Raw genomic sequence first — 15,342 nt, 5'->3', positions numbered from 1 at the left:
TTTTGACTGGTCTCGGCCTCCGACACCTTCTGATGTCCTTCCTAACCTGAAAAGTGCCTGGATTAAGTGAATAAAATCGAGATGTACTCGGATGCCCAATTATGGCAGCGTAAATCACTAGAAAGCAGGGGTCAAGCCCGAGGCAAAAGAACACTTGTAATTTAGATAACCGCACTTGACCCTGATTGACTGCCGAAGACAATCGCTCGGATTCCGAACGCTCGGAAGCATCTCGAATGTGCCGAAATTAAACATTTAGTGCCGCGAAGTTGGTTACTTACAAACACAAATCGTCCCTTCGAACGATAAACTTTATTTCTGATGGATCAGAGATGTGAATGAACACTGGGAACGGTGAACTAAAAGAGAGGCGATTGCAGTGTGGGGACATGCTTGTTTACGTTTGGTTTAGTCGCACGTATCACAGGATCGGAACATTTGCCAGAATCTGGTGTTTTCTCTCTCTCTCCCCCTCTCCCTCTCTCTCTCTCTCTCTCTCTCTCTCTCTCTCTCTCTCTCTCTCTCTCTCTCTCTCTCTCTCCCCCTCTCCCTCTCTCTCTCTCTCTCTCTCTCTCTCTCTCTCTCTCTCTCTCTTCTCTCTCTCTCTCTCTCTCTCTCTCTCTCTCTCTCTCTCTCTCCCCTCTCTCTTTCCCTCTCCCCGCTCTCTCTCTATCTCACACACAAACACACCACCTGAAATCGCCCACCCTCTCAATCTGTGGGCATTTTGCGACATTTTTAAAAAGAAAATCGCGTTTCATGTAACTCAGAATAACCAGAGCAGGGATAGAATTTTAAAAACCCTTCTTCAAACCATTTAGAAAACAAAAGCACCACACACGAATTCAAATCAGTTTTGTTTTCATGTTGACCTAACCAGCCAGTACACCATCCGTCTCCTTCATCTGCCGTTGCTGCTGATCCGCTCTCTCTCTCTCTCTCTCTCTCTCTCTCCCTCCGCGAGTCCTTTTTAAAACAGTCTTCGTTTCTTCTGGTGGGGCTGTGTATGTGGGGGCGGGGGGCGAGCGCGGTTGGCAATATTTTCAGAGGAAGTTTACGTCCCCAAGAGCAAACGGTTAATCTGGACCGAGCCTGTTAATAGGTGGAGCTTCCCACGTGACGTACCGGCTATATAAAAGTTTCAAGCATGTGCCACAATGTCGTGATTGCCGGCAGAGCCGTCCCAGGGAGCGGATCGTTATATGCGGTTAGATTGCGCTTTCAGGGAATAAACGCAGCGCCACTGTCAGTGCCCTGAACTAATACGGGAGCCTGAGGAAGACCAACATTCATTGCCAATGCGGGATTATTGCTCTAAAGTCAAGAGAACTGCCCTGGCGAGCCACGGTTGTTTTTTTTCTCTCTATCTTTTTTTCCAGTTGGATCTCTCTCCATACATATATTTTTGATCAGTACTGCAAAGTTGGTACTTTCAGGTCAATCACTTTTTATTGGCTTTTAAACCGTCCAGATTAACTTCAAGCAACGCCGTCCAGAAATGAAATAAAGATTAGTCCATTGAGGGTGGATGCTACTTTTTCTCTGTATCCCGGCGGCCCTCTAGTTCCCTTAAACAAAAGTAATCTATCGCACGGGAGCGGATGCGATCTGGAATCATCTCGAGTAGAAAGCAGACCCATTTCTGATTATATAATGCTTATTGAGACTTATCCAGCGAACCCTGGCAATCTTTGCACTAACACCAGATCACTCTTAAGCCATATTTGATAGTGATTTTGGGGAGCGGGTCTGCGCTCTTGCCCCGTCTCCGGTGAGCAGCCTGCAGCCGATAGGAAGATGAGGCTTTTTTGCCTGAGCGGTGCCTGTCTGCTGGTGAGCCTGGTGTCTGCCGGTTCTACTCCGTCCCCCGCAGCAGGAACCTCGGGCCCCTTCACAGCCAGCTCCTGCACAACGTGCGGCATCGGGCAGCCCGAGGAGCTCCGCAAGACGGACACGGTCTTCTTGGAAGCCGTCAAGCGGCATATCTTAAACCGGCTGCAGATGAAAGAGAGGCCGAACATCACGCACCCTGTCCCCAAAGCCGCAATGATCACGGCTCTGAGGAAGTTACATGCTGGGAAATTGAAAGAGGACGGCAGACTGGAGATCCCGAACCTGGACGGCCATGCGACCTCTGTCTCCAGGAAGGATCTACTGGAACAAACCTCAGAGATCATCAGCTTTGCTGAAACAGGTAGGGAAAGTTTCGCGGCATGCTAAATACCCCCTGACATTGACCTTCGCATCATTTAAATAGAAATAAAGAGTCCATCCCCTCCTTCATATCACAAACAGTACTTAACATTAGCCACCTATCGCCGCGCTAATAGCTGGGGTTTCATTAGGTCATGATGGGAACACGGCAGGAGGACCGGGCCTGTTTGGGAATGGCACGTTAGCACGTTTCGCACACAGATTAGAGCCTCCGTCTCTCTTCTGCTCTCAGGTTGAACTCTCGGTAAATGCAAACTGACGTGAGATTCGTAGCTGTAGCATTTCCTAACCACCGCTAGAGCTACCAAATGTATGCAAAGGGCTGCAATAGAATGGGTGGCATATGCAAGAATTTAAATGAATGATTAATTGGCTTCTGTTCACAGAACAAACATTTATTGCGGTTCAAATGTAGCGACAGGGGATGGGCGTTATAGTTACAGAAAATAGGAGTGACGATTCCGGGCGGTGTGGGAGTTGAATTAAAGGAAAGTGTTGAAAGGGTTACAGTTAAAACGTACGTTGGAGATAATTAAATGTGGCTTAGTATTTCTTCGTCAATGACAAATTAATTGGTAGCGTGCGTGAAGCTTTAATTTATGGTCATTACATGAAAAAGTGGTCTGACGTCGGGTTCGGCAAGCATTTAAAATCGCTTCAAACAAAAAAAAGTTGACAAATGCATCACACACACAGCTGTTTATTGGAATGTGGAGTGAAGCCGTGAACACAGCGGATGCGCAACAAATCCAAGTGCAAGTATGTCCCGATTAAACACTCTCTTGGCATTACCGGGGGAACTTTGTACACGAAGTGTTCAGAGTAGAATGCAGAAGCGTGGGGGTGGGGCTGGGTAGGGTGGGATGTGAGGGGTAAATTTGGAGAACGTAACATTTCAGTACGTGTATGTACCCTAATGTGCACCCGTCCGATTGCAGGTAAAGTTCCGCTCGGGTTAAAGGGTGAATGGTAGTTGGCCTGGTCGTCGCTTCCGCCCCCGTCAAGCCACGGTTATTTTCAAACCCGTGTTAGAAAACCCACTAAATCTGGGCAGATTGAAATTGATGCTAAGGATGGAATTCCTGTCCAGAAGAGAAAATACCACTACAGTATTTTCCCCAGATGCTGAAGTAAAACTTTGAGAGAAAACATTCGGGGAAGCTGTGCTTGAAGATTAAAGTTAAGAATATTTTTTCAGCATGTATTGAAATATGGGCAATGCAACTTTTCTAACTAGAGGGGAAGATGACGAAGTTCTGTCTTGCTGGGAGAAGGTGTTTCATAGTTTGTATCCTGCACACGCTCCACGCATAACTTTACAAGGTCAAAATGCAGGACTACCCTCGGCAACCAAGCGGTCTTTGAAAGAAACTACATCCTAGCCTGCCGACGAGTTCACAATGGCGGCGCAAACATTGCTTTTACGACCTTGTAAAGTTTACAGAGCTCTGAATAAACAAACTCTTCTGAGATGAAGTGGTTTAATATATTATTAAAATGTCATTGCATCGGCTCTGCTGGGGCCTTGAGAGTATAGGCTACTTTAAAACATATTAGAAGCTGAATTCTAGTGAAGTTTTCCCTATGCCTTGCGAGGAGAGAGCATAAAAACTTGGTATATCTGCGAAGCAAGAGACAGTGCCTTCTCAGCAGAATAGAATCGAATAGGCGGTTATTGTGTTAGTCAAGCATGGGGTGCACTTTTTAAAGTAGTAATGCGGAGGAAGACAATCCGTCTGTCCACTTTATAGAAGTTTCTGCCCTCCATTTATCGGTTTGTGTAGTGGCAGAGTTGAGGTTTAACCGAGATGTGTTTATTCCCGATTGCAAAGTGCTCATGTCAATAAGTGGATTTCTTAGCTTCAACAATATACATTTGTTGGTCGGAGATAACCCACATTGGTTTGGAAAAGTCACTTTTTAAATGCATGAAACCTCAAATAGTTCCAACATGAAGTGAAAGCGATTCGGTCAGCGGTTGAAACCATCTAAATGATATAGTTTAAATCACCAGTGTTTGAACAAGCCAAATGCGTACTTCGCTATTTTACAGATGATCTGCTTTTAACCCTGCGTCTCACTGCTGCATATTGAATGAAAATTTTTCCCATTAGTGTCAATGAAATATCGTTTGTCTGTGTAAATCAATCACTTAATATAATGACCTCCACAATAGGTGGGTGACTAGCAAACTCGTCTCTGTTTATGAGTTGGGACTGACCCTGAGAACGTGCAAACATGTCCCTAGCCCAAATGACTAAACTAAACGGTGCGATGCCTCTAGCTTGGTTTTATTGGGCTGTGTTCTGTAGATCTAATCGTTAAGTTCTCAAAGCACAGCTTTACCATCTAAACAAAGTTAGAGTCGGGCACTTTCATTGACACGGTGAACAGTTCTGTGAAAGCCCTCCAGTCTTAATGCACGTTCCTTGCAACTGGCAGGGGAATTGTCTTGGGCGCATTTCTGACTCAGGGGCGAATTTACTGCTAGTCCTACAGGGATTAACATTTTCCATTCTCTCGATGCAGATGAGCTGGCTTCATCCAAATCACGCCTGTACTTTATGATCTCAAGCGAGGGGAACCAGAATCTCTTTGTCCAGCAAGCCAATTTGTGGCTCTACTTCAAGCTGCTCCCGTCTAAGACTGTAAAGGGCACCAGGCGCAAAGTGAGAGTGAAGATCTATCTCCAAGAAGCTGGGAGCTCCAACAAGAGGGCGTCGGTTGAAAAGAGGGTGGACCTCAAGCGAAGCAGCTGGCACACTTTCCCCTTGACCGAGCACATCCAGGCGCAGTTCCAGAAGGGAGAGAGGAGGCATGACCTGGAAGTCCACTGCGAGGGCTGCGAGAGCTTGGCGGTGACTCCCACCTTGGTGGACAGCACCGACGAATCCCACCGACCCTTCCTGGTGGTCCAGGCTCGCACTCTGGACTCCAAGCACCGAATCCGCAAGCGAGGGCTGGAGTGCGATGGTCGGACCGACCTGTGCTGCAGACAACAGTTTTACATCGATTTCCGACTCATCGGCTGGAACGACTGGATCATCGCTCCTACGGGTTACTACGGCAACTACTGCGAGGGGAGCTGTCCGGCGTACATGGCCGGGGCGCCGGGTTCCGCCTCGTCCTTCCACACGGCTGTGGTGAACCAGTACAGAATGCGAGGCATGAACCCCGGCTCCATGAACTCCTGCTGTATCCCCACCAAACTCAGCACCATGTCCATGCTCTACTTCGACGACGAGTATAATATCGTGAAGAGGGACGTGCCCAACATGATCGTGGAGGAGTGCGGCTGTGCATGAGAGAGGCTCCAAGGGCGCAAGTTTTCAAAGAGAAATCTGTCTTTTTATTTCCCCTCAGAGAGTGGGTTCGTTGTCGCGCCACTGTCACCCAGCTGAATTTACCAGGTCGCCGACTTAATTAAACCACCCAGATTTTGTAATTTTGGGGTCGACTGTGATTCCAAAGGTCCCCGCTTGACTTGCAGCCATTACAGATGAAGGTGAAAGGCTGCACGTTGTGTGCGCGGCTCGCTTCGACGGTACCCCGCAGAGTGAAGTCATTCCTTTTTTGTCGACTTGGTGCGGAGCGGAGGCTGATGGCGACTCCCTGCAAGTAGCAAAACACACATTAGTGATGTATTTAAGTGGGGCTAGAGACGCCGTTAAAGCGGAGGTTTATTCACAGGCATTCCGCTTCCCTGAATCAAAACAAAAATAATCGAACGTTTAATTATTTATACCGCAAAAGAAAACTTCTGTGTTACATTATGACAAGGCTGGGTGTGCATAATCGGAGTGTTCTGCCGGTGGATTACTCCTCAATTTGATTCGGAGAGAGAGTGGGGATTGAGATACCTCTCTGGAGAAACCTGCAATACACATCTTTGTTTTTCAGCGAATGAACTATAATCCCACCTCCTCCTACTCTCAATAACGTCTGCTCCGTGTGTTGCTACACTGCAGGCATGTGGGAACACTGGGGTCTCTGTTCTCTAATCTGACTGTGCCTGCAATCGGGACGGGCGAGTCTCAATAGAAACTTTCTGGCGATGATTTCACAAGTTTTCACCAACTCAAAGGAAAACATCGATTCGACCAATTTTAATGCAATCGTACTTCAGTTGTGCATTGGAACACATATTTTGTCCTTCCCTTTTATCTTCCTTCTACTGCTCACCTGTCTCTCTCCGCCACCCCTCCCCCCCCCCCCCCCCGCTATGTTGACAGATTGTATGTGAATTCAGAATGGGCCGAATGAACGAAACCTGCGGATGGGCCAGTGTATTAAAATGGCCCTTCAGTGACAACGCGGTTGAAGATCACTCCAATCATGAATACCCTGTCATAGTCAGTCAATGGTCACATTCAATCAGAGGTTGGAGTTGTGTCGCACTGACAATGTATTGAAAGCACATTTCGCACTTGCATATCTTAATGCCTTGAAAAATCGTGGTACAACGGTGCACTTATCACGAATTCTGCAGTTCCATTCGCTTCTTATTAAATAAGTGCCGGTTGGGAGCTATGCAAAGTAAATCTTAAGCGGTAAACAGGTGAATTCCTCGGATTTAAAATCTGTGCAGTTACTTGAAGCTAAATCTTTCGCTTCCTGTATTTGGCGAATGATTGTTTATAGAGGTTTTTTCGCGTTTTCTATTTGCACTGAGAAATTGCGTTGATTAGTTTAAAAAACTGCCATTTTTAAACAAAAATGAAATTGTTATTTTTATAGAAAGAAGAATTCTGGGGGGAGGGGGATATTGAAATGTATTATACATATCAATGTATTAAATAATTGAACCAAAGAGGACAACTATTTAGTGTTATGTAAACGTCATTGGGCAGAAAGGCTTTTGATGAGTTTAGTGGTAGTTTGACTAGAATGAAAGTGAGCTCTCTGTTAGCATCATGTCGAAATGGATTCCAGTTCCCAGAATCCCGTGCAACTTATCAAAAGCGCATGCTCCACAGAGCAAGCTGTCACATTATGACCAGGTCATGCACTTATTTTGCGTTGAATACACGGCAATTAAAAAAAAACTGGTTCAGATTCATCTTCATTTATTAGCTAACAGCTGTAGTATTTGGCACTTCTGTACAGTTTGGCTACAATAAAAACAAATCTACATGCACTGGATCTGTGTGCGAAGTTATTTCCAATAGCAAGCCCAGACTGAGTGGGACACCCTGCAGTGTTTGCTAGTGAAGTTTGCAATTGCCAATAATCTGTTCATTCACCAGTAATTTCTAAGGAGAATAATAAAAGTAATTTAGAGTCATACATTCATACAGCACGGATGGGCCCTTGGCCCAACTCGTCCATGTCCACTGTGTTGCCCAGCGAGCTCGTCCCATCCACCCTCATTTGACCCGTAACCCTTAAACCTCTCCGATCCATGTACTTAACTGGATGGCTTTTAAACGTTGCTAGTTTGCTTATCTCCGCCCCCATTTCTGGCTGCACATACCTTTGCACAAAGCTCTACCATTGATGTCCCTTTTAAATCTCTTGCCTTTTAATCATATTCCCACTTGTTTTTAACACCTCCCTCCCAGGGAAAAATACCATGTGCTTTCATCTTGTCTATGCACTCATGGTTCTATATATCCCTTTCAAATGGTTCCATTTACTATCAGAGAGTATACAGTACACAACCTGAAATTCTTATTCTTTTGCAGACACCCACGAAACAGGAATCAATCCCAAAAAATAAATGACAGAAATGTTAGAATCCCAAAGTGACCCCCCCACACAGAAGCAGCAACACAACATCAACCTTCCTCTTTCTCCCTCCGACCCATTTGCTACAGCAAAGGCACCAATCCCCCCCCCCACCTTCATGCAAGCACTAGCAAAGCCCCACAAGAGACCTTGATCTAGAGCTCATCAAAAACTATTGTCCATCCCAACAGTTCAACATTTCAGACAGACTCCCCGTCAATTTTCCATGCTCCATAAAGTCAGAATTTATGCAACTTCTCCCCAAGTCCAGGCAACACCCCAATAAGTCTTTATGCACTCCCTCTAGTTCAACAACATTCCAACGACAGGGTTATGACTTAAACATAACTTTCTAACTCCTAAACCTGACTTCCTTATCTCCCTATCACCCTGACAAACCGCCCCCAGCATTCCCCAGGAGCCCGCAGTTCACTGGCTTAGTTCTGTCCTGGCTTGATTTTCCAAAATGCAACGCCCCACATTTATCCGGCCTCCAGGCCTTTTGCCGATTCTCAGCTATACACCTAGCTGAATGGGAAACCCCTGTAATTTTTCGTACAATACCACCCATTGTTGTATCATCTGCAAAGTGTCACAAGTTTGCCCTCCCTGCTTTAGAATTAAAAATGTCATCTGGAACCCAGTCAGGATTTTTTTATTTTGCATAATATGTAGAAGAACATCAAAAGACTGAAGAAGTGATTTTTTTTCTTATTTTTTCTATTTCTATTTTCCTATTTCCTAATATTTTTCCTATTTTTATAGGAAAAGATTTGGGATTTATATTTAGGGATTTGTCCATAGGGAATGTTCACCAAGTCAGGCACCATCTGCAGTAGGAGTGTAGTCCATGAGCATCTTCCCAATATACACTATTTTGTATTTTAATTTCAAGTTTCCAGAACCCCAACACCTTTACTTTTCTGAGATTCACAACAACCATCAGCTAAGAACAGGGCAATTACCCCAACTACATTTACCATTTACCCCTAGAGCTTTAAGCTACAGTCACTAGTCTTTCCCATGTCAACCTTTCTGTTCTTTTGATACCATTAACCAATTGACTATTTACAACAAAACATGGTAACTTAGTGCCTGACTTTAACTTTAAAATCAATATAAGATTTCCAATAATTCCAACTTACATTTTCTATCTATTAGTGTGCATCAGTTAAACAGGGACAATTGGACCCACCATTTTAATCAATGTTAAGTCAATCTTGCCGTGAAGATTTAGCAGATGACGTGCCAACTTAAGAGGAGATAAGGTCCGCAGTTGCTTGGAATCCAAAGCAACACACACAAAATGCTGGAGGAACTCAGCAGGTCAGGCAGCATCTATGGAGAAGAATTTGAACATTTGAAGAACGAAGCACAAAGGTCAATCTGCAGTCTGGGATGAAGCCCAAAGTTCGATTGGAAGTCCAAAAGCGTCTGCTTTTAGACCACCGCTGCTCTAGGAGAGATCCATACTTCCCTGATTAATGCATTCTATTCAAGAAACAAAGTAACCGCAATTTTCTCTTGCCATTTTGTCCCTCAAGTATTGCAGCTTCAGAGGGATGCTTTTGGCTGTAAATGACGTTTTCACACCCATTGATCCTCAGTGCTCAGCAACTCACATGCACTGTCGTAGTAATATTGCAAATTGAATGGGCAGCGGGGGAGAAAAGTGGGTCAGCAAAGGACAGACATACTTTGCATAATCTGCTTTGTGTGCTTTAATAAGAACGAAATGCAACTGGGATAAAGGAGAACCCACATTAACACTCAGTCTCCAAGTTAAGGAATCTCAAAAATACTAGCTGGAATTCAACAGCTCACAGTGAAACTTGCTTCCACCAGGAAATTTAGTTATGGGCATTTTGCTTCCCACAGGTCATAGATTCAAAAGCACTGTTTCAACTCCACTGTAGACTATTATTGATGGGTTAGGTATGTTGTGCTTCATTGACCAGAGTGACTCCAGCTCACCTGTTAACCTACACTTCCTGACATCCATGAGTTTGTTTCCTCTGCAGTAGAATATTTTAGTGTTCTTTTTGTTGGCCTCTGACCAAGCATACCAGGTAAATATAGTGTCCTTATCTACAGGTTCTGTTCAACTTTCACAAGTGTGGGTGCTGACCAGTATTAGTTGTTGTGCGATGAACTAGTATCATGTTTTCCTAAGGGGTTTTTCCCTAAATGGAGAATGCCTCTTCATGATTTGGTTGATGCACAGGCAGCTTCCACACGGTCACATTCCTTGACCGATCGGGGTCAGAGTCCACTGGCGCGGAATGCAAGCTATCTGGGGACGCTTCACTGCTGTTGTGATGTGTCATCATCTTCCGCTAACTCCACCATTCAGGTGGGTCACTCTTTATCTAGAGTTTCTTCCCCCATCACCCCCACCATGGGTGACCCTAACAGGAGCTAAGCTCCAGACAGCGTCATTCTCAGGATCTCAGGAACTAACGAGCTTCCCCACCATGACAAGATGATGATCCTTGAGGAAATTACCAACATTATCCTTGGTGCTCAATATGTCCTCTTCTCATCCATAGTTTCCATCTTCCACATCTTAGTAAGTTCTTCTAGATCCCTGCTCCATAATTCTGGCCTCATACGAGAGTCAATAGTGATAGAGTCACACTGTGTGGAAAGAAGCCCTTCAGCCCAACTGGTCTATGCCAACAAAGATTCCCATCTAAGCTAGTCCTATTTGCCTGGACTTGACCCATATCCCTCTAAAATCAGGGGTTCCCATCCTGTGCTCCACTGAACCCTTGTTTAATTTTAGGGCTCTATGGCACAAAAAAAGGTTGGGAACTCTTGCTCTAAATTCAGGAATCTGTTCAAATATCCTTTAAATATTTCTATTGAGCCTGCCTCAACTCTTTCTTTGATAGCTCACTCATCGTATTGACCACTCCCTGTTTGAAAAGGTTTCCCCTCAAGTTCCTATTAAATATCTCTTCTCTCAACTTAAACCTATATCCTCTAGTTCTTGATTCCCCAACCCTGGGAAAAGATTATTCATTAATTTCTGTCTTTCCTGAATTTAAAAACTCAGACACACTTTTTGTTCTGTAGGATTTAAGGTCTAAAGTACCCTTTCTAAATTTACAGTTCTTTCCTAGTCTGTACCTCTAACTCCTCATTTGTAACACGCTTTAAAAAAATACCTCATTTACCAAGTCTAGGTTCCCCCTTTTAATTTCTCCTAAGACAGCATAGTATCATGTTTTGATAATACCCATACAAAGTGCTTTAGGACGACCATCAGGAAGGAAGTAGATGAGTCTGAAAATACACACTCAATGTCTTCTTCTCCTCTGCTATCAGATTTTCGAATGGTCCATGAAACCATAAACACTACCTCACTATTTTTATCTTTTCTCATTTACTTGTCTTTGATATTTCTTATTGAAACTTATAGTTATTTTGTATAGCATTGTACTGCTGCTAAAAAAATAATATATTTCATGTTGGTGATAAACCTGATTCTGATTCAGATTCAAGATAAATGATCAATATAAAGGTTGAACTGTATATTCTCATTGCTGATTGGCCCACTTGCAATTTGTCTTGTTGGCTTGGCACATTAAACAAAATTGTATGTTTATATATGTGTCGTATGGGAACAGATGCTGTTTATTAGGTGTTTAAGATATTTCTATGACCTTGCACGTATTTCATACATCATACATTTTGCAATTATAAAAGTGGTGATATTTCATTAGGAGTTTGAGGGGACTTGTTATGTCACTGAAGACACTCGCAAATTCCTACACATGTACTGTTGAGAGCATTCTAATTGGTTGCATCACCATTTGTTATGGAGGGGCCACGACACAGGATCAGAAAAATGTAAACTCAGCCAACTGCTTGATGGGCAATAGCCTCAAATACCACAAACAGGTGGCATCCATCATTAAGGACCCCTATCATCTTATTGCTACCATCAAGGAGGAACCTGAAAATGTATACTCAACATTTTAGGAATACCTTCTCTTTCACCATCAGATTTCTGAATGGACAACGAACCCATGTACACTGCCTTACCATTTTTTTCTTTTTTTTTTACACTACTTATTTATTATTTAAATGTTTTAATATATACACTATTTATTAGTGTAATTTATAATTTTATTATTACATATTGCTCTTCACTGCTGCCACAAAACAACAAATTTTACAACATTTGCCAGTGATATCAAGCCTGATTCCGATTCCTAAATTTGTTTTGCAGCAGCAATACAGTGCAAAGATGGAAAATTACTAAAAAGTACAAAATAAATAAACAGTGCAAAAAGGGAACAATGAGGTAGTGTTCATGGGCTTGTGGACGGTTTGTGGGAGAATATTTAGAGTATAGAGAACTGTGGCAAGAAGGTGGATTCTCTCATTTTTCGCCCAACAGGTTTTAACATATTATCTGAGAACTTGTCTCCACATACTGTATATGCACTGAGACATTGTTTATTGCAACCAATCTTTCTTATTGTAGTTTCTGCCCACTTCCTTTCCAGTCCTAACGAAGGATCCCAAGATGTTGACTGTTCATTACCCTCCATATTTGCTGCCAGACCAGCTGAGTTCCACCATTTTGTGTGTGTTGCTCAAGATGAATGAAATATTGTTAGTTGTCAGTAGGTACAGAAGGTCCTAATGCTGAGATGCAGTTACTGTCTAACATAGATGTAAGGTCAGTGGCTGAATTGAACAGCATCATATTCAGAAAATGGGAAATACTCTAAGCCAGGGGTTCTCAAAGTTTTTTTATGTCATGGACCACAGGTTGGGAACTCCTGATCTAAGTGCTGGAAAACAGATTTGGAGAAAAGTAATGATTTGGATAACCATTCAGATGCAAAACTGGTAGACACAAATATAATGAATAAACTTCCCCAGATACAGCCCACATTCCAACGTGGGGTTGTTAGGTAGCAATTCAAGTTCCCAATGCCCAGAGCTGTGATAACATTACAGTGGTTTAGTAGTGCATCATCTTAAATTGTCCCCACGGACCAGAAAGCAGTGAGCAGTAATTAATTAACTTGATAAATATGATTCAAATAATGATTAGAAATTATACGCCTGATGAAAATAAAAGCTGAAGTATAGCTAAACCTGAGTGGAAATGAAGAATATTTTCAAATACTCTCTTCTGTTCTCCACTCTGTCCTCCTACCTCTTATCATCTGCCTGTCACCTCACCCCAGATCCCCTCCCTCCTCCCCTTTGTCCAACCATCTACTCTCCTCTCCTATCAGATTCCTTCTTCTCCAGCCCTTTACCTTTTCTATCCACCTGGCTTCACCTGATACCTTCTTGCTATCCTCCTTCCCCTCCCTCCAAGCATTTTTTTATTCTGGCATCTTTTTCCTTCCTTTCCAGACCTAAAGGAGGATCTTGGCCCACAACATTGACTGTTTAATCATTTCCATAGATGCTGCCTGACCTGCTGAGTTCCTCCAGCATTTTGTATGTGTTATTTTCAAATACTTCATAATTTGGAATATTCATATAAGGAATTAAAATGCCCATTATGTAAAGTGAGATTTTAAGGGCGAAAGGGCGTAATTTTATCTTGTACATCATTAAAAACTCAGTTGGACTGGCTGTAAGAAAGCGGAAGATTATCAGTGTGGTTCACAATGAGACTGGTTCATAAAAAGCCTCAATTCACGTTAGTACTAATGATTTCAGCTTGATTGGGCTGAGAAGTCTGCAAACAGTACAGCCTGTGAAGGCATACTGGATCACTGACAGGAACTTTGGGATTTCCGACTCAAACCGTACAGACACCAACCTTCCAAATTTGCTGTTATTGAATCATGGTTTGGCTCTCATTACCACAGCGGAATCCGAGAAGAAAGTACTCAGAGAGCAGTGAGGGAAGAGCACCAATTTATAAACATTTCCAGTTTTGTTTAGGTAGGTTTAAAAAGACTGATGAATCCAGAACATTTAGTAAAACATGTTTAATATCATATTGCACTCACAGAATTGTCAAAACAAAATGTGACTCCTTGGGCTCTCAGCCTACTTTACTTTGGAGATAAGAGTCCAAACTGAATTAATGTAATATGTTTACTGTGAATACACAACTTGCATTTCTATAATCTCGTTCATATCCCTTGAAGCTATTGAAGTACTTTTGAAGAATAAACAGTTCTGTGGGAAATGTGGCAGGCAGTTTACACAGAACAATTCCCTGGCAAACAGAAAAGCAAGAGTATGTAATGTTTTAGAAATGTTGACTGAGAACTACCTCCTCCGCTGTTTTTCAAAATAATATCATCAGCAAGCCGCAAGCATATCAAGTTCAAGTTTAATTATCATTCAACCATACACATGTATACAGCTAAATGAAACATTGTTGCCCTGGGGTTAACGATCAAAACATAGTACATACATTTACACACAGCATATAGCACACAGAGCTATGATAGCATATACAGTTACAAAATAATATCCGCACAAGTCCCTGAGCGACATGGACTGAAGGTTGATGGCGCATGGATTGTTGTCCCATAGCCATGTTTCTGCATGAACAAGCACTCAGCACTTCCTCATCTCGCTCTGAGTCAGCCAGCCGCAGATGAAGACAATCCAGCTTGTCCTCTAAGAGCAAACACTATGGGAGAGCCAGCCTGCAGGAGCCAGCCCCCACCCTTCATATGATGAAACCTTCATTGACATCTTACAAAATATATATTGGCTGCTGATGACACTACACATAGAATGTTGCGTATGGTAGTGGTCTGCTGCCGAAGGAAGAATTTAGATGTAAAATATATTGGCAGCTGATGACACTACACCTAGAATGTTATGCAGTGTAGTGGACTGCTAGCTAAGGAGGGATTTACTTGTAAAAGTGTGAGTTTAAGTTCACTAGTTTGATCTCTGGGTTGGGGTAGGCTATTGTTCTATGAAGGGAAGTTACGAGTCTAGGCCTACACTTTCCAGACATTAGTAGAATAAGAGGCAATAAAGAAATACATTGAAAATTCATAAGGGGCTTGAGAGGGGTGTGATAGAGATGCTTCCCTAGCTGAGATATCTAGAACCAAGAATCATAGAATCAAAGTAAGGGCATTAAACATTAGTAACCAAGCTGGGAATGAATGCTTCACACAAAAGGCGGTGAATCTTTGGGGGTCTGTATCCAAGAGAGATGTGGAAGCTCACTTACAGTGTATCTTAAAGATAGAGATCAATAGGTGTTTGGACATTAAGGTATCATGGTATATGGTGTTAGTGCACCAAAGTGATGGGGTATGGTGATGTAGTATCTGGCAGAGGGGATGAGTGGCCTACTGTTGATTCTATTGCTTATGATGCTGTGCTCTAATGTCCATTTGACAAGGCAAGTGGGGCCTCAGTTTAGTGTTTCATCTGGTAGTTGGT

The 15,342-nt window shown here is 43.1% G+C and overlaps 1 protein-coding gene across 1 annotated transcript; it reads left to right on the top strand.

The window, feature by feature from the left end:
- Positions 1-1,212: 1,212 nt before the first annotated feature.
- Positions 1,213-6,405, top strand: LOC132393746 (inhibin beta B chain-like). Its single transcript, XM_059969144.1, has 2 exons — positions 1,213-2,194; positions 4,744-6,405. The coding sequence occupies exons 1-2, from the start codon at positions 1,798-1,800 to the stop codon at positions 5,517-5,519; spliced, it is 1,173 nt and encodes a 390-aa protein (XP_059825127.1). The 5' UTR covers positions 1,213-1,797; the 3' UTR covers positions 5,520-6,405.
- Positions 6,406-15,342: the final 8,937 nt, after the last annotated feature.

Source organism: Hypanus sabinus, chromosome 5 (genome assembly GCF_030144855.1).
Source record: "Hypanus sabinus isolate sHypSab1 chromosome 5, sHypSab1.hap1, whole genome shotgun sequence".
Lineage (NCBI taxonomy): Eukaryota > Metazoa > Chordata > Chondrichthyes > Myliobatiformes > Dasyatidae > Hypanus > Hypanus sabinus.
The sequence above is the reverse complement of the archived record's forward strand: the minus strand, read 5'-3'. Positions and strand labels throughout refer to the sequence as shown.